Here is a 20,227-nt window from a genome sequence, read left to right on the forward strand (position 1 = left end):
CTCTTTCTGTCTTGAGCCTCTGAGGTTAGATGCATTAGCTATAGTGATCAGTAGAAGATGTACCATCTCTGAGTGTCCTGCAGCTCACAGAGAAAGAGAAGCAGACGGAGGAGATGAGGAAGAAACCCTGAAATAAATGTGTACATGATTATCTTTATGTTCGTCTCATTCTTTGCTACCGTGTTAACATACCAAACAAATGTTTATAAAACAGAGCCGTAATTCCTTCCAGCAGCCCGACTTTGTTGCCATTATTAGCCCCTTTGCTTTTCCTTCTGTCACAGCAAGTCATACTGTCCTTTGGAAAACCGGAATGAAGACTTTAATTGTGGTAAATAAATGTCCTTTAACATGCAATCCCCTTATAATGTACCTTTCAGTTCTATTCTTGTCCACTGACATGCAAATGCTGTTGTTTGTACAGCCATTACCCACATTTTCAGTTTCTTTTGTCATGTTTATTACCTGGAAAAAGGCACTCACTACATTTAATGCAATCTTTTCATAAATTAAACTGCACACATCAAACAGTCATTTTAATGTGTCACAGGTCATGGTCATGGAAAGATTAATGCTATCAGAAACAAACAGTCAACATGTGTGTTATTCACCTTGAGAAATGCATGCAAAGCACGCCAGTGATACATTTAATAATTCTGTAAAATTCAAAGTAGGCTTCAAGTAAAATGCGAATAAAGTTTTTTAAAAAATTAAAAATAGTCAGGTGCTCAACATTTCAGTGAGTAAACCTGAAAGAGCTGCAAGCAAAGACATTTCAGTGTAAAGATGTTTATAACCATGATGTTAGACTGTGTTTCAAAAAAGAAATACAAAAAAGCAACATGACCTATTTAGTTCATATTTTACATTTCAATGGAAGATACAACTCAGGTGCTTGTCTGATAGAAAAAAGAGTAAACAGAGATGCAAACATGCTTCGTGAGTACAAAATCGATAGCATCACATTCATTGATTAAAATTCATTTCAATACTCTTGACCTGTATGTGATCATATGTCATACACAAAATAAAAAAACAAACAAAACTGATTTGTGTTCAACATTGCTGACAATCTTAGTAGGCTTGTATTTATGCCTGTGCTGATTCACAATTAACAAAACGGTAGCGATCATTACTGAATCACATGTCATCTACGGTGGATACGCAGTAAAAAATATGAATAAAAGCCATACATTTCATTTTTATTAAAACAGATATTACAGCTGCAGCTCCAAGCTTTCAAGTTAGATCATGTCAGTTAACTGCTATGGTTGTGTTTTAATAACCATGCACTGGGAATAGTTGTTTTTTGTTTTTCTCAGAAGCTCTTAGTATGTAGTAGCATTTCCCTCGGGCTACATTTTCAAAGCCACATATGATGTAGTAATAATTGCACAAGCCATCTAGGTAAGTACTCGCGTTGTCTATTGATCCAGCAAAAACACAACCTCCCACCTTCCATTCATTAAACGTTGGTAGTCCCTTTTGTAGCTGGGCTAAAAATAGCCACCGCAGTATGAGATGACAAAGTGTGGATCGATAATGTCCCTGGAGATGAACGACAAGAGTCCAGCTCTGTAGCTGTCCGGCCCACATTGTTAAAAAATAAGAATCTGCATGAACAGATGGTCATTACCCAAGTGGCCCATAAGAGCCTGGAGGGCTGAAAGACAACAGAGCTGAGTGAGACAGCTCCGGTGGAAATTAAAGTTCTTATGCAGCCCATTTCTACAGCAACATCCGTATTGAGGTATTTTAACTACAGCCTCTTTGCTTTTATTCATTTTTGGCAACACATTTTCTTCCCATAGCTATGGCACGGGGACTGAATTTCCTGGGAGCAGCTCCAATCTAAGCATAGGAAACAGAAAGGCACATTTCTTGACATCTCAAAGGACCGTGCACTCTTATTGTAACTCAGTCTGAGTATCTTTCACTCCGTCTCAACATTCTGCACTCTACACTCGAGTATTCTTTCATTCGATGTCTAATCGTTCTCTTTGTCTTTGTCCCGTGCTGGTGCGAAGCCATTTAACTTGGTGCGATCCATCACATACTGTGACAGGTTGGTCAGACTGGTGTTTCCCTCTTTCCTTTCCCTGTTTTCTTCATCCTGCTCCCCATCCTCTTCCTCCTCCTCCGTCCTCTCCTCTCCCAGCATGCCGCTACCATTGTTTATGCTTACACTCGCCCGCCGCAAGTCTTCAGGAATGTTCCTCCTCAGCTCACGGTTCTTGTTGCGCCTGGCCATTTTGGTGAGTGATCCGAAGCGAAGGTTGAAGAGATTCTCCTCCGAGGAAGATGCTGTCTGCGGTGTTTGCTCGCTGCCCTGATGCTCGTACGACTCGCAGGCCCCCTTGAGCCTCAGGTTGTTCAGTTTGGTGTCGATACTCTCCTGGGAGGAAGTCTTGAAACGGCCGGCGTCCAGACTGGCGAACATGGCCCGTTTCTCTGGTGACAGCATGTCGAGGGAGTGAGCTCGCTGCTCCAGGCCCAGCTGACGGCGCTCCATGCTGCGGATGGTGGCGGCCCTCTGGAGCTTGTCGTGGATCTCGACACTCAGACGTCGCCGCGTTTCACGAAACTCTGCTCGTACGTTTGCTTTCCACTCAGCTGCATGAGCTTTAAACTCCCCAACCTGTGACGAGGGCGCAAAAACGAAAGGATCATAATATGACTGATGTCAATCTTTTAGTTAGTAACTTGGAGATACTGTTAATGCGGCAGGGCAACAAATATACCAAATCAGTGTTTCATCAACAAAAACTGGTAAATTCCCAGAAAATGTGACCCCACAGCTGTTTTTTTTTGTTGGTTTTTTTACCTATTTGGAAATATTACGTTGGAATCCGTTATGAAATTTAGTCTTTTCTAACATCTAAAATGAAAAACAGTTCACTGTGCTATAGGCTTAGCTCACACATTCTTATCAGTCTTAGGAAATTAGAGCTTCGTCTTGAACACCACACAATTGTTTTCTAGATTTTTTGGGATCAGTTAAGAAATTTGGACTTCTCTCACAGTACACTGAGGTGAGGCTTAGTTTATACATTATTTTCCGACTTAAAATTCAACAACATCTTCAACTTCTAAAGCACCAGCAGCCTGTCAGAGGATCTTCAAAGAAGGTCTAAGTATCAATCAAAAATGAAAAACAAGAGGGTAAACAGTAGGGGTAGCAGAGACAGCAGCTAAATGAGGTTTATTTTCTGTTGTTCTGATATAGCGAGGACCAATATACCAAAAGAAACCCACCTCTTCTTTAGTCTTTTTGGACAGCATTCGGAGCCAATCTCCAATCATGCTGAGGACGGCGGCAAAGTACGCCAAACCTACAAGGATCCAGAACCACACCAGAGGCTTGTACCACTTCATATATTCGATCCCGCGGTTTCCACCTGGTGGAAAAGGAAGAAGTGCCGGCATGATCAGAAATTAGTCACGAATGTCTCAATCCATTGTGAGTGAACAGCCTTCTGTTGCATGACTCTACCTGCCACATAGTCTCCTATTCCCACTGTGGTGAGAGTGATCACAACAAAGTAGATCGCCTCCAGCGTGGTCCAGCCCTCGATGTGTTTGAAGATGACAGCAGGGATGGTGACGAAGACAATGCAGCCGGCCAGGATGAACAGGATGGCGGACGTCACTCTTATCTTTGTCTGACTGATCTGTTTGTGTTTTTGCTGAGAAAACCGAATACGAGGTGGCATTAGACATAATACAAGATTATCTAAAGGAGACAATCAGCGAAACAGAGTGGATATGGTTATGTGGAATATAAATAAAACATGAACTAAAAAGTTGAAAATAACTTGTTGTTTGGGAACTTTCAGAATAATACTTTTGATGTTGTTTTTTTAATACACTTGCAAATGCAGTAAAACCTCCAAGGCAACACAACACTCGTACAAAGACAGAACATTACGCTGCAGTACTTGTAACTCACCCTGAATATCTTCTCAACTCTCAAGATGCTTTTCACAAAGATGGTCCCCAGCTGGTCTCCGATCCCCGCCAACAAGAAGCCAAAGAGAGGGATGCCAAATATGGCATAAAGGATGCAGAAGATCTTTCCGCCTTCCGTGCTTGGAGCTATGTTTCCATAACCTGTCAATACAGTGAAAGCAGAAAGAAGAAGAGAGAAGAAAAAAGGAAGGAAAATGAGTCGGGCAACATGACATTAAGTACAGGAAAAACAAAGACGGAGAGCGGGGCTGAGAAGAGGTGGTGAGTAAGATGAGAAGCAGAAGACAATCAAGGCTTCCTTATGCAACCTAATCAATGGAAGACTTATGTAATACCTCTCAGTTCCTGGAGCATGGTTCAAATAAGCTCCAGGAGAGGCAATAATTAGGTTCCCTGTAAGGCAAATTATGTTAACAGTGACCTTACAGTGGCATACAATGATACAACAAGGTACTACAAAGATGCCAAGGAAACAAGAGACACAACATATTGCATATTTTACTTAGCTGTTTGCATTTTTAACCTGCTGTGACCAGAAAATTAGTCTGTCCTTGTACCATGTTTTCTTTTACTTCTCTTTCAATCTCTTCATGCTGTTCTTCTAGTTTTCTCACATCAAGCTGAGTTGGATCATGAATATTTCATAGAGGTTTGTATTTAGATTCATTTGATGCTGTCTCAGAAATGGCATTCTTATTTCTGAATTTAATCCTGGGTGCCTTGGGTTTTGGATTTTAACTTCTGATATTAGACAACAATTTTTATCCAGGCAGTGAAGTAAATGAAGCCACTGAAAGCCACAGCTCAGCAGCAAATGCTATATTAATTAAATCTGTGAACCGCACCATAATAACGGGTCAGGGACATTGTGTTTTTCCAGTCACTTAAGCAATGGTACATGCAGTTAGTAGAAAGAAAACAGACTTTATTTCATCAGCTTTGATGTTACAATTATGGCTTCTAAGTATATCTAATGGTTTCATTAGATCAAAGCTTCACTTTCCCATTTCAAAGAATTGTGATCAGTCGCAAATTATTTATAACATGTGCTTCTTGCAAAAGCCGCAGAAGCTTTTAAGGAAAAAGACTTAAAGTAAAACCACATCATCAATGCCAGCAGTGTCTGTTTTTTTTTTCTCTGAGCATTATTGAGAACGGAGAGCTTTACGGGTTGTTAAACTCCACAGCGGTTGGGCTTTGCATCATTTAGCATCACCTTATGAGGGCAAAGCAATTTGTCAAACTCACCTGAGGGCAGCAATAACAGAGAGCGATTTACGCACATTTACAGGGATTTGCAATGAGAAAACATCTTTGACAAATAGAGAGATTGTGAAGGAAAATTTCACTCTGTTGCTTAGACATGTTTGGAGGGCAATGCATGTGTTATTAATAATATTATCTCAGAATTATTATCTCAGGTCATTTGTTAAACACAGAACACTTTGAGTAAAATGTTTTTGACTGCTGGACAACATCTGATCAGCAGTATTAGCACCATCTCTCTTCCATGATAATATGAACAACAATGAAAGGGCAGCATTGTAGCATTCACTGACTGCTATGACTGTACATAGAAGAGAAGACTTGCAATCCATGGTACCTTCTGCATATATATGTTAATTGTTCTTTATGCAGTTTGGGGGTTCTGGGGCATTGACTGTCAAAAATAGAAGGTTTAACTAATTTTAGTGTATTAAAGAGAGAATTCTTTAAAGATTGATTTTATTTATTTATTTTTACCTTGTTTACATGTCCATATGGTGTTTTTTTTTAAATGCTAAAAGACATATTATGTACCATGACCACCTTGGCTGAGCATTTCTGTGTTAGAGCTACAGTGTACTGACTGCAGTCTCAAAAACATGGATTCATACAATCAGGGTTCCATACATAACAAACCTAAGGAACCAATCCCGTCCTGTAAGGCATGGCTGTCTGTGTCATTAATCAGTTTCTGATTCATGCATGCATGACTGAATTATTCCAATGTCATAACTTTTCATTGGATAGCAGAGTACTTTTGTAGTGTTTGAGCAGAATCATTGGTGAACTGGTGTGCTTAAGCTGCAGCAAGCGGCAGGATGGAGAAAGAGGCATGGACACCAGATCTGTGCATACTAACGGAGGCGACAGTGTAGAGTTGCATCTAAGCCACAAAGGCGTTATTTTGATGCGGGAAAAAACGTGTAAATGTGTTATTTTGATGAGTAGAGATGATTTTATGGGTTTATATAATGCCAGGAGAGAGACTTTAAATCTTTCACCTATGGTTGTGATGACAGTTCCAGCGAAGAAAAAGGCACTGCCCAGGTCCCAGTTACTTGAATTGTACGACGTGTCTCCAATAGGCCTCACTCCTGGGCTCACAGCGTCTATGGCATGCTGGAAAGATTAAAAATAAAAAAGCATAAATAACAATGACAACAAAAGCAGGTATTACAGCTTCACAGCAAGATCTAACCCAAATAAACAGAGACACACTGTTGGACCGAGAAGCAGCCAAAACCCTTCGTAGCACCTGCCTCCAATTTTGCTACTGAATTCTTATACAAAGAGTAATCAAGAGGTATGATTTAATGCCAGCTAATCTGATGGCAGCTCAACAAGCACATGGCTGTTTTGATTTCGCTACACAAAACCCTGACTGTGTGACCAGAAAGAGTAATTAACCCACCTCCCATCAATGTTTGTGTGTATCGGTGTTTGTTACATGTTTTTAATTATTCATGAGTGACCCCTACCACTGATTATATAACACTTGTGAGGTAACTCAGGATGGATCAAGTGTTGCTATCTTCGGCATCAACCTGGAAAGTCACTTGCAGATAACAAACAAAATGAGAACAAGAAAAAAAGCTAAGAAAGTCCTGAAAGTAGTGGAGGGATGTGAATCAAATGGGGAATTTGATTATTCTAAGGCTGCAATAACAAGCAGCGGAGCTTTGTGGATCGAGTTATGATTAATTCAATAATTTTGGTATAATTATATCTCAGCAGAATTTTATTATACTGTGTTACTGTTTAACAAAACACTATTTGTCTAAATTACGGAGTCCAAACTAATTAGAAACTAGCAGAATGAGAATTGTAATGGGCATTAATAAAGCAATTTTATTATTAAACATTTTGCATGCATCTGTTATGTATCGAGCTCTAATTGCTAAAATCCACAACAGCAATCCCAATCTTTTTGGCACGTGAGCTTACAACAAACACAATGTCTGTTTGCAACCCCTTCTGGCTAGATGTATATAGGTTTATCACTTATAACCAGTTTAGCAAAAGTTCCATTTTCTCCTATTTTATTTGAATTCTAAATTCGGATTTATCTTGCACCTTTTTGTTGGGGTTGCTGCCCCAGAACACAGCCTTTTGTATCCACAAAATAGCCTCTTTCTCAAAATACACATATGTGCAAGTAATGTCTAAATGAAAGGTGGAAAACTGCTGTTGCACAGTGCATGAACAAATCTACCTAATGCCTGAAAACCACACCATATTTCCCATTTTACTGCTAATGTTGACTTGTTTTATGCACAAACATATGGCACGAGATGGGTTTAAATTATTCCGTGTCTGTCTCTTCGAATGCAGCCGTTTCTCCTCTCCACCCGTAGATTAAATCCACAAAGACCTTCAATTGCAGTTCAAAAATCATTATCTCGCTTCTCTTCAGCCTCAGCCCTTTTGCTTTCGTCCATCAGCTTTTCTATATTCCCAGACTGCCTCGTGTCTGGAAAGCATTCACTGCATCATTATTCTCACTGATGGTCTCCTGTGCTCCATTACGCAGCCATGAAAACTTATTCCAGTATCTTGTATTCTTTCTAATTTCCCCGTTTATGAGCATTTTGTGAGGATATATCTGTGCAGATTCTCAATCATCGAGGTCATGGTAATCCTTGGAGCTTCAATAAACCTCCCATCCAAGAAGCTTCTTCAGTTTCTTCATTTATTTTTGCATCTGTATAGAAATTTGTGGTACAGAATGTTGCCTGTGGGTTTCATTAAACATTTCTGCTGACATGAAAGTCACTGCGAGGAGTGTCTTTGGTAAGAAATGGCTTCAGTGAATGTATCAGCATTCCTATGAGGTTTATAGCTTCTTCATTCAAAGCAACCCCCCAATCTGCCCGTGCAGGCTTTTAGTGAGATGCACGTCCATATAATAAAATATGCATCAACTCTTGTGACATACATTTCAAATCAGACAGAGCGTAGGACCATTTCTGAACGCATCGCCGCACATGCCTACTCATAATCTTGCATGTGATTACCTCAGCTCCATCAGCGCAGCCCCCCAGTGAGACTGGTTTTGCATCTAAATTTAGCCAATTGCAATAATGCTATTTCACATGTTTTAGCAGAGTCAGATACTTTATGGGGGAAATATCAAAGTGGTAATTATATAATAAAACCCCAAATAGCCTAATTCTGGAGTCAAGGGAGCGCTATAAATAGCTGCACAATGTATCTGAATTCTTTATGAGGCGGTCTATTTTTGTCTCGTGCCTTTTTCACAGCCAAGTTCATGCTGCATTAGAGATGTGAAAAACCCTCCTTTCGCACATGCACTTTTGAGGATGCCAATTTTGTGTTGCGGCACATTAATTACCAAGACAAATGGTGTTTTTCTTTCGCACAGCATCTTCTATTTTGATTCCACCAAGGAATCAGCATGCATACACTCTTGCAGACGTACAGTTGCCACCGAGCACTTGTGACAGCTTGTGTGCTTTCACATTTCTCACTGCAGGATCATTAGAGAGCAATCAAACTCACTGCAGATTTTTATGCTCTCAATGTGCCTTCCTGCCCCACAGCAGGTGACGGCAGTTATCCAGCCAGCATGGTGCTTCACTCTCCTTCACCCAACCTCGCTGTGACTCAGTGCCAAGCACTCTCCTCTGCAGCACTTTCACCATGACTAATATCTATAGCTATACCTTAAATCACCTTGAAGCCCTGAAGCTTATTGCCATATGGGAAGACTGAGGTCCATCACAGATGGAGGTTTGGCTTTTTCAGAATCATTTCCAAAGAAAATAATCTATACTGGTACAAATGATGATGGTGTAGGTTGCACATCCTGACGTAGTTTTACTGCAGGTGTCTCAGTCAAGTCAAAAGCTTATGTGTAGGAAAGTGACTCCTCAACAAATGGGGTTTGACTGGTGTCAATAACAGCGTGGCTTCACATTGTGCCTCAGCGTGAGTCATCCATACGGTACTGGAAAGCAAATTAGGTCTGCTGTCTCCGTGGGCAGCCAGTGGGTGTGTGGACAACACAGATACCGAGGCAGACATGAGGAGGTCAACAGACATGCCGAGACACAAGCTGACACACATTACGGCAACACACGCTGTGGAGCACACCTTAACGAGAGCTGCCTCTGTAAAATATTGTCTCCTCCCTCCGTCTCATGCATGTACATGCTACTCAAGGTTGCCATTTTTTCTGTTAACTCCTCCACCAAACAGTTTGACAACAGTGAGTCACCACTGCTGTGTCCCCACAGAAGCTCTAGTAGTTGAGTGACAGGCTTGACACAGCATGAACAGACCGATAAAGGGACCTGTTAGAGGACCAGACAGGCTTTTTGATGGAGTACTTGTGAAGGAGCGTGTCCTGAAGGCCTTTTCTTGAGATAGCAGGAGGGGAAAAAAAATTGTGTTATTTGTCAGCGTGAGCTTGACACATGGCTTGGTATTTGTTATTTCTGCAACACTTAGTGCTGAAATATCTTCATAACTCAGTGGAATCTACATTATCTCTTCTGATTTACAGAAAATGACATTTCAGGGGAAATGACAGTTTACTTTCTTGCATTGACTTAGCTGAGAAAAATGCACGTTACATATCTGTACAGTAATTAAGTGTGGCAATGCATAAGTACTGAAGCACCTTCATTTTTGTTGCTCGGGCTTTGTCTTATTATAAATTTCTCCAACAAGATTTTCACCCCGCAGTATTAAGAAAACCCGTACAAATGATATATCAAAACATGTGGCTTGATCAGGAATGGTGTGCTTTGTCTTTTGGTAATGATTTGTCATTTTATGAAATTCGTAACAAAAAAAACTGTATTAACAATCCCCTTAGAAATGAATGGAAAGTCAGCCAGACAGCTGTCAAAACCCAGCGATCTTTGGAGCCCTGTAGCTCTGGCGTATTTTACAGCATACATTTCATTCAAACAGGTCACAAGCCTTTGAATATTTTTCATTTATATCTGTGTTTTCACATCTTCTATGGATTTTATGCAGTCGAACTTTAAATTTTATGACATTTTGTACAGTCATGCAGAAATGTTAAAACAAACTTAATAGGGGCTTCTGAAATATGCTGGCTTTTCAGAATGAATTGTACTTATATAAACTATGCCTACTGTATAATCAAAGCAGGCACTTAGTAAACAGGTTATATCTCAAAGCAAATATGACAAGTTTATGACAGTTTTACAAAACAGCAAATAAGCACGTTGTTCAAAAACCGAACAAAATCTGCCAGATGTAATACTGTAAACGATTTTCTCAAATTTCACCCTCTTGGCTCCTTATCTCTGAGGTCTACTGATTTGCCATCTTATATCTCTAATGCCTGAATCTGATCATTTGTCCAGAAGACAATCTAGTCTAGAGATTCAGCTGCTGCTGCTTGTACTTGTGCTCCGAGCAGCAGGAGTTGTGTGACTGCTGGCCTGTGCGATGAATAATTGATTCCCTCTGGACCCCAGGCACACCATGCTAAAGGTTTTAATTTCCACACTTCTCCTTAGGAAACACTGTCATTGATTTTTACAAAGTCGTGATAGTGCCTTTGAAAGCTCATAGGTTGAGCACCGCAAGGGAGGAAAAATCCAAGGATGCCTCTTTGAGGAAGAATAAAAAAACACAGGTGGGCGTGGAGAAGGAGAGAAATAGATATTCAGTCCACTACTCACCAGAGCAGGTTGGAAGATGTTAACATCAAATGGAGGCGTTCTAGTGGAAAGTGGAGCACATCAAATGCCATTCGTACAGTTTTCTCTTTAGGGATATTTCAAACTTAAGAGAATCACAGGGGCCCACTGTGGCACTAATGTGAGTCTTGTCCTAACTATTCTCAGTTTACAAGAAGGAAACATGGAAAGAACATTATTCCAAAAAGGTCTTTTTTGCTCTCTTGACATCAGTATGATGCTTTTTTTTATTTCTGCTAATTAGATACTAATGTTTTAATTCTTGTGTTGGTCAATTCTTTTGATTGTTATTGGAACAAAATGTCCCTATCTGTTCTTGCTGAAAATCTGAAGTCGATATAAAGCAATGTTCTATCCTTGCATCCCCTCACAAATCAAACTTTTCACTCAGCAAACTGCACAGTGGTGAGTCTCAAATCATTTTCCAATCCCTTTTCCAGTTGTACGTGTCAGTTTGATGCAGTGACCTTAAAGCCTGACCGATAATTCTGGGTGCGATGCCAGAGAGCAGCGTGAAGCATCGTCACGCTCTGTGTTATAAAGCAGCTGACAGTGGAAAAAGACACTGTAAAACGCACGGTTAAGTTGCAGTCTGATGTGAATGCTTCTTTTTGTCGACCTGCTTGTTATCTAGTCCACTGAACACAAGTATTGACTGAGGAAGAAAGTTTCACAAGCTGTGCTGATAAAATGTGGAACACAGTGTGCTACGGGTCGGCTTAAATCAACAATATGTCACAGTATCAGGTGATATCAGTCATGTTTTGAACAACATGCAATTGTGTACACCTTCATATTTAAGATATCAAACACAGGATAGTTAATTCCTATCGAAAATGTATTTCACTTCATGGACACACACTTTTGTGTAGATCCTGGTTCTTCAAAACCCTGATTTTTAATAACATTTTTGTTAAAATTGCCCAGAAGCAACATCACACACAGTTCTGATAGAAAGAAGAAAATCTTGGCTTCCAATATTTCTTACAATAAATACAACCCTGCTGTTATGACCATGAGCTAGTTTCCTTATTTAAAACGTGTGGGCGTTGTTAAAGCAGCACTCTGGAATTTCACACTGTACTAATACAGTTATTATAGAGAGTTTTAAGATGCAACTTAGTTATTTCTCAAAAGAGCTATCTATTACAAGTATAAAAACTAGGTCTGTTTTATTAGTGTTACTTTTTCTTTACACACAAACTGAACAACAAAATCGATATAGAGCTGCGATTACAATTCTCTGTTGTGACTACAGCATAAAGGTCACTGCGACTGACCGTTCTCACAGAGGATAAATGCCATATAGGAAGAAGGCTCTTACTTGCCCTTCTCTCAGAGATTACTTTCATGCACTGTTATGTAATATATATAATACCGCATGCGCTGCTGTGGTGTATCTTCCAACAGATGTGAAGTGTCATTGAGAATAAGGGCTATCTCTGTGGTGACCCTAGAGTTATTCTTGTGCTTGTGGCTCGAGGACGGTCCTGTTGTGAAGCAGCGGGGGTTCAGATGCTTCAGAGCCTGTCATCTGATGGTGCTTTAGACACAGTATAATCCATTTATTATCTCATTCGCATTGCTAGAAGAAAGCGAATGATTTTTTGTTGTTGTTTAAGTCCGTAAATGGGCGTTATTTTTGCCATGAGAACACTTTTGGTGAAAGAGTTGTGACTGATCTGAGTGTAACCCTTGTAAAATCTCAACTACCTTCAATTATGTGAGTACAGTATGCATCTCACCCACATTCACATTTAGATATGAAGTACATCTAAATAGTGTAGCACTAAAGTAAAAGTCAAGGATGACAAATGTGACACAAGATACTACAATTTGTTCAGTAAAAATGGAAACGGTGGGCACACAAACTCTTCTCCGACCACTGGATACCAAAGCAGTGGAGTCAGATTATGGATGACTGTTCATCTAAAAACATCATGTTCAAGCTCCAGTTTTTGCAGCAACAGCACCAAAACTACTCCAAGTGAAGCACTTACACAATCTTAATTTGAAGTTCTTCATGAATAACTTCCCGTTATCTTCATTAATGAGTTAAACTGGCAGCAAACATTAGGGTTACTCATCATGTCAGCATCCATGTATAAACACTTATTGTCACATGTGATGATCTCTGAGTTGTTTGCATTGTGTTGCTGCTGAAGTGATCAGAAATTCAACATAAAGCTCCATGAAGTTGCAGATTCTACTGATAAGTCTCTGTAAGTTCATTGCTATGAGTGAGCCCTCTCTCACTGTCACTGTTTATTACACTGTCATTTGATACATTACCATTATTATAAAAGTTTTATTGTAAGTTGCTCTAAGTTTAGACTAGTTTGTCATAAATACAAATGATCTAAGTGAGAATAATTTTAAATTTCCTATTGTGATTCAAAGGCCTCATTTGCTGAAAGGATGGAAAGGAAGTGTAGGAAGTGATAATTTAGTCTTTTTAGGATCATGTGACAAGCTAATTGAAACAGGAATTAATTATGCAAGATATCTTAATTACCCCTGATGTAATCACATCTAAAAAAAACTGCCGCTATAAAGGTCCTCTGACTTTCCTCCCTTATCTGACAGACTGAATAGACTGACACTCATCATTATTTATCAGATCACTTTCATTCACTTTTCCCCCTACAAACTAAATGCAAAGCTGTCAAACATGTAGAAAGAGGACACAACAAATTGACACTGTTTAATAAATTCTAAGTCTCATCTCCACTCACCTCGATGATGGCATCCAGCTCGAGAGGAATGACACATGGGTATCTTTCCAGGAACTTGGCCTTCTCCAGGGTGATGCTGGTCTTCTGGCTGCTCTCAAACGGCTGCTCCAGAGCCCTGAAAGCCAGACCTCCACAGACCAGGTAGAGAACAACCACGACGAACACCGCCACCACCGTCTTCCATTTCATCACTGAGTGCAGCACCGTGGTCGAGCCGTCAAAGCTGGCGTCCATACTGGCCACCATGCTAGCGGAGCGGGAGGAGATGGACAGGCGAGGCAGCGGACAGTGACCATTGGCCTTTGGGTCACAGCCCATCGGGTTCTGCATGGTGGCCACGCTTGCCTGCACTAGACTGGACTTCACCACCCCCGGCTGGGCCTTTTTAGGAGGGACCAGGTTGGTCTGAACCGCCACTAAGAAAGAGAGTGACACGGAAGAGAAGATAGAATAAATGCACGTTATTTACTTTTTTGTTTAAGGGTAACAAGACAGAAAACATTACCCTTTGTCTTATGATTGTTGTAGGCGAACAAGCCTTGCCAGTTGTTTTGTAAGTGGTGCTTAAGCTTTAAGAAATGCATTTGAAATGACTGCACAGGGACATTTTCTTCATTTGCTGTGCTGATTTCTTTCCAGATCCCTGCGTGTGTCATTTGTCTCAGACTCTGATAACCAATCTGTGGCGACAGATAATGAGAAAGTTAAAATTAATGTGTGATATGAGTTTAATAACAGTAATAACTCCCACCTTTTAGCTTTCCTATGACCTACATTTCACATCTAATAACAGCAAGGAGGCATTGCTTTATCCCGACATAAACATGAGCTCATCACAGCAATTAAAAAAGTCTATTGCCTCCTGTATGAAGCTATAAAAAGCAGTTTCTCCCTTTGACTCTGGGCAAATAAAGCCAACAGACAAAGCTACATTGTGCAGCTGAACCACAGCAAGACTTTTTGTACCCTTAAAAATCTGACCAGACAATACACTGGACAAAAAAATCCACATTATTTTAGTTTGTAATAGTATGCTTTTGAATTATTTACTGTTATTTTATCTGTTTATTAGTTGAAATTACCTATATTATCTACTAAAATCACAGAAAATGACTCTATCTTTTTTTACAGTAATATAAATGAATATATGCTAACAGTAAAAAAAAGTTTAAAAAAATGATATATTTTTTACAAATGTTAATTAATTCTTTAACAGCATATGATTGTATATTTAGACTGTTTTTATAGAATCTAAATCAGAAAAAAAACTTTTTTTTTACAAAAATGCTAAATAATTTTTAAAATTGTTATGTTGGATTTCATATAATATCTAGTAAAGTCACAGAAAAGTACATTAATTTACACATTGACTGTAAAAAACAAAACAATATATATATACACTACTGTTCAAAAGTTTGGGGTCACTTAGAAATGTCCTTAGTTTATATATATAGTTTTCTTTCATAAAAAAAAGTGACATATCATGAAAACTCATACTTTTATGATCTCATCATTAAATAACATTAATTGAAAAAATCTGGAAAAGTGAATCAGCAGCCTTAAATGACTGGATGAAGATCACACAATCATTTAGAAACACTCCACTGACACCCCTCATAGTATCCCGATGTTAGGCGGAGGTGAAAATTGAGTTATTCTCTTCGCAGAGAAGCAAGATTCAATTTTTCCAACAGGGCATGAGAGAGGGATAAGTACCACTATTGACCACTGTCTTCTCGGTGAGTTTTGTAATAAATGTATGTGTGCTGCAGCAGGTCAACCATGAAGCAAACAGCACCAAGGAGGCAGGCAAATTTAGATTCCCTTAATGTATATAAAGCCTTGTATAAGCTTTCCAGAACTCTGGCCTTCACCTCGGACGCCCCCGCTTCTCTCAGATAGGAGTACATGGAGAGCCTCGGAGCCATGGGCGGAGCCTGTGGTCTGTTATGATGCAACCCTCAAAGGTAGGAAAGAGAAATGGATTTGGTTGATGGAGGCTCACTTTTGTTTAATGGGATGAGCATCGCTTATGGGGTATGGTGAAATAAATGCAGTGTACACACACACACACACACACACACACACACACACACACACACACACACACACACACACACACACACACACACACACACACACACACAAATGATGAGTCAAGGACGTCCAGGAAGTGTCTGACTCTCTGATCCAGGAGCTATGAATCTAGTTAGTTAATCCCTTTATCATGAGTGAATCAATAACAGCAAAGTGGTGCCACAAGCTTATAGGCATGGTGCAAAGCGAATCCTTTCAGGTTATAGTATATGTTTCTGAAAGGGCGGTGCCAGTTATTTTTAGAACATGAGATGAATTAGAAAATTAAGACCAAGAAGTGAAGCAGTTAACAGATGTGTGATCAGTACCTCATGCTGTATTTAGTGAGGTCACTTCCATGGATGCAGAAGAGCACCTACTGGTAAATGAATTGCAAATAGTGTCAAAAGAAGTCCATAACTTTTCTTCCTGAGTCCTTAATTGCTTTTCATCTCCTCTCGTGAGTGAAATTGAATAAATGAGCTATAAAGCAGGGTAGCAGGAGCTATAAGGGGAGAAAGCTGTAAATCACATATTTATTCAGTTCAGTCTATTTAGGTGTCAAAAATATTAATAATTACACATAACTATTAAGAATCTATAATTTAGATCATGCAATAAAAAGCCAAACTGAAATGAACACAGTTTGGTTTGCATTTCACATTTCTGAGGCAATGTGCCATTAATCTAAGATCCATTCCGAGCCACAGAAACAGCTCCACATTGATTTTTGCAAATTAAATAAGGCCTGAGTGGAAAGCGGGGCTTTTTATCTGATAGTTTCGGATGCTCTCTTTTAGCCTTCACTCTCTGCCTCCAGTATGTCTGGTCAGAACAGAGGAAATGCTTTTATATATATATATATATATATATATATATATATATATATATATATATATATATATATATATATATATATGTGTGTGTGTGTGTGTGTGTGTGCCTTTGATGAGGTACATTTGTGATGTCGCTATTGTTTTTGTCAACATTTCAGAATGCTGAACCTCCATATTTTGTGTGGGAATTAGATGAAAAAACTCCACAACCTAAGTTTAGTGATAGTAAACATGTAGAATTTCAGGTTGGCTAAGTTTGGCTCTCGGCCCAGTTATTCCAGAATGTACTGGACAGGTTGTAGGCGTTTAAATTCACCAGCTGAGCCTCAAAATGAAGCGTCAAGTCGCTCTGAATAACACATGGAGACCAACCCTTCCGGCAAAAATTATTTCAAAATAAAAACTTTGCTGATGAGGTTACGCAGCCTGTTCCTCGTTGTACCTTTTAACAGCATTTTAACAGCATCTTTCAGCATTTTTAATTTAAATAGAGACTATGGATCATGTAAAAGTACTATTATTGGAAAGTATAACCTGGTGTAGAGAAAGCAGTAAAGTTCAATACTTGTATTTTCACAACTTCTACAGTCTCACTCGTTGTTATTTCTGCTCGCTTGACACTATTGAACCCTGCATCCAGCAGCGCTGTATTGCAGCTTCAATTGAGCAAAGGAAGGATGGAGAATATAAAAACCCCAGCCTCTTTGTCTTCAATAAATGTTTCTTTTGTTTTGCAGAAGCAAATACGAGAAACGTCTCTACTAATAAAAAACAACACGCAAATAAATAACAAATGAAAGCTTTGTAAGTCGGTGAAAGAGGTAGTCTGATGCGATTGCGTCTCAGCTTGCTCCACGAGATGTTACTGAGATTAGGAGTAGCCCCCTATTAGATTACAGATATTTTAAAGTTAGTAGAAAACATAATTCACTAACCTTGTTCTGGGTCCCAGTTAACTTGTTTCCTCGGGTTTTCTATCGGAAATTTCATCTTTGTTTTTGTTCTCAGTCAAAATGTCAGTAGTCTAAATTTATTCAGCACGACTGCCAAATCACACAATAACACAAAAATCACGAGAAATTCCTCTCCGGCATCTTCGGCGCATCCTCATCTTGTTTGCGTGGAAGTGGGTGTAAATTGTAAAGAGGAATCAGCGCGTCGCAGAACCGCATTGTCTGCCCTCCCGGTACCCCCTCCTCTTTTTTTCTCCACCTCGCCTGGACGCGTGACGTTCGTCTGACAGACTGAGCTACTTGTGACACCTTTCTCACTGAGACCGTCGGTCCAAACCACATCCCATCTCACTCTCAGACACACACACGGCAGTGGTCCGGTCCAAAAACACAGCCGGAGCGCGTCCAACCAGGCAACTTTACGCACGCGTTACACCAGCCAAGCAAGAACAACGGGAGATGAAGCTCTCCTCCCTTCATCACCCAAAGCGCACCACTCCACCTGCTTTTACTGTAAATGTGAATCGAGCTTTGCATCAGCTACATTTCCACGAATTGCTGAAATCGATACTCACTCTTGTATGTTGGCTCCAAACGGGGTTATCCTCTCATCGTTTGGCAACCGGCGACTGAGCACATGGCGCAGGAAGGCAAGTAGGGGATGTAAAACACCAAATCAGCGCCTGACTTTAACCATTACATCATTCACATGTATGGGAAAATGAATTATTTATTGAGTTCAGTTGTTAAAACACGTCACCTCCTTCATCCGGTTAGGCTCCTGAACCGTGTACTGTGTCAGATGGTTGGGCAGACTGTAGGAGACAGTTTATAAAGAGGCTACTTTAAAAAATGTAAGTACATCCCAGCTAATGGGTACTTTTTGCCCTTTGTAATGATGAAATTCATCCAAAACGTAAGACTTTTCATTGTAGACTACATGTGGCTAATGTCTTGTTTCATTCATAATTTATTTTAATTCTGTTTTATTTATTTATTTATTTATTTTTATCATTTCACTGATTTCAATAGACATTTTATTCATTTTTTAATGCCTAATAATTAAATAAAATAGCAATAGTCTTTTTTAGTTTTGTCATAATTATACAGTGATGATCGCAAAACTATAAGGTGCAAGTGCAAAATAACAAATATTTTGAGTTTTTTTATAGCACAAATTGAACAGAACACAATAGGAGAAAAAAAACAAGCAAACAAGCACATTGTGCAGTAAATGGATTCAGCAAGTAAAACAGCATTGAAAATAAAAGATAACAGCAGAATTCAGCACATGGGCACTGAACACAGGTGTAACTGCCCGCTATTTGCTGTTTTATTCAGAACAATAACCAGTTGTTTTTTTCTACCTGTGCCTTTCCTGCTAAGACAAACAGCATAAAATCTTCTTTGAGATTTAGTGAATAACAAGACCAAAAGTCACATTAGATTCATTCAGACAGCAAAATGACATGTAAAGTGTAACACGGCCTCAAAGACTAGAAGTGTGATGTTGTGTCCAGACACATTTCGTTACTGGATTGTCACTATACAGGCTGAATCTGCATCTTCATTGTTCCTCAGTTTAGCAAAAATGTAAAATACCTGTTATTTTCTGTACTTATAAAATGCAAGTTAAGCTTTGTTCATTTTAGAGGATTTCACTGGAGTTAACAAGACTTAACTCGCATTAGAAAACATTACTGGCTCAGATAACGTTCATATCTAATGTCATTAAGTTTTAGTGTGAAGCATTAATTGATCAATTTGCATCTGTTTGCGTCCGTTAAGCGGATACTGATACTATCCAATAGTACAACACTGTCCAGCCAGTTTCACATTTTGCATGTTACATTACCACTTTGAAAGTCACAATCTTTTGCGGGTGTAGTATCTCATCTGAGACATGTGTTACTTAATAAGTTAATAGAATGGAATCTGTTTTGTCTGTTGTAGTATCTGACCAGTAACTTGTGGGAAAACATACATTTCCTTTTTCCTTATGTAAGCAGGTGGTCTCTGACCTGAGATGTGTTTTTGTCTGGGACTGTTTGTGTTAAAGTGGCTTCTGTGCCTGGGAGATCGTAAAGTGAAGTGGGGCCTGTCATTGAAGGGAAGCCATATGTTACGTTAGGTTTCCATAAATTAACCGATATCAGTGAGTGCCTTCTGTTATCCCAGAAGAGAAACTCTGTGTTATGTTGATTTAGGGGTGCATCCTGTTTCTCACCACAGTCGTCAGATGTTGAGATCATGTCCTTCACCAGAAGGGTATAAAATGACCTCTAGCTCATCATTCTGAGAGATGTTCGTATTGGCTGTGAACCTCCACAGGCAAACCATGGGGCCTGTTCAGATGCTGTCTTTTTATAATAAAATCATATTAAAAGCAACAGTGTCACCGGACGTGTTATTCAACATCGGCACATCTAAGAGAAACCACGACATGGGCAAATGACGCAAGAGGTTAAAAGGTCTGTCACACAATACAAGGAACATGGCAGAATTAACAATATGCTGCTGACAGAATGTTCCCATGGTTGACGCGTAGTCACTAAAATCATAACTTCTATTTGCTGCACTTGGACAGTTTTTTCCACTGCCACATTGTCGTAAATGAAGCCACCGAGGGTTGTGGTTTTCTCGATAACGGCACACCATGGTCAATTCCAGCTGTGCAGTAATAAAGAAGATAA

At 39.5% G+C, this 20,227-nt stretch overlaps 1 protein-coding gene across 2 annotated transcripts; it reads right to left on the reverse strand.

The window, feature by feature from the left end:
* Positions 1-436: 436 nt before the first annotated feature.
* kcnk10b (potassium channel, subfamily K, member 10b) lies at positions 437-18,253 on the reverse strand. Of its 2 annotated transcripts, none has more exons than XM_022214795.2 (7): positions 18,110-18,253; positions 13,670-14,085; positions 6,237-6,354; positions 3,950-4,110; positions 3,494-3,686; positions 3,256-3,398; positions 437-2,638 (listed from the first exon to the last, which is right to left on the reverse strand). In XM_022214795.2, coding segments are annotated over exons 1-7 (1,683 nt in total). In that variant the 5' UTR covers positions 18,111-18,253; the 3' UTR covers positions 437-1,987. The 2 variants fall into 2 exon arrangements, with proteins under 2 accessions (XP_022070487.1, XP_022070480.1); XM_022214788.2 differs by lacking the exon at positions 18,110-18,253 and adding an exon at positions 17,517-18,065.
* Between the last annotated feature and the right edge of the window lie 1,974 nt (positions 18,254-20,227).

The sequence above is a fragment of the Acanthochromis polyacanthus genome, chromosome 1 (genome assembly GCF_021347895.1).
Source record: "Acanthochromis polyacanthus isolate Apoly-LR-REF ecotype Palm Island chromosome 1, KAUST_Apoly_ChrSc, whole genome shotgun sequence".
Taxonomy (NCBI): Eukaryota; Metazoa; Chordata; class Actinopteri; family Pomacentridae; genus Acanthochromis; species Acanthochromis polyacanthus.

Coding starts and splice junctions, on each gene's coding strand:
- kcnk10b (XM_022214788.2), bottom strand. CDS start 17,571: ATGAAATTTCCGATAGAAAACCCGAGGAAACAAGTTAACTGGGACCCA. Junction 3,399..3,493: donor AATAGGAGACTATGTGGCAG/GTAGAGTCATGC, acceptor CTTTTCCACCAG/GTGGAAACCGCGGGATCGAA. Junction 2,639..3,255: donor CCAAAAAGACTAAAGAAGAG/GTGGGTTTCTTT, acceptor CCCTCGTCACAG/GTTGGGGAGTTTAAAGCTCA.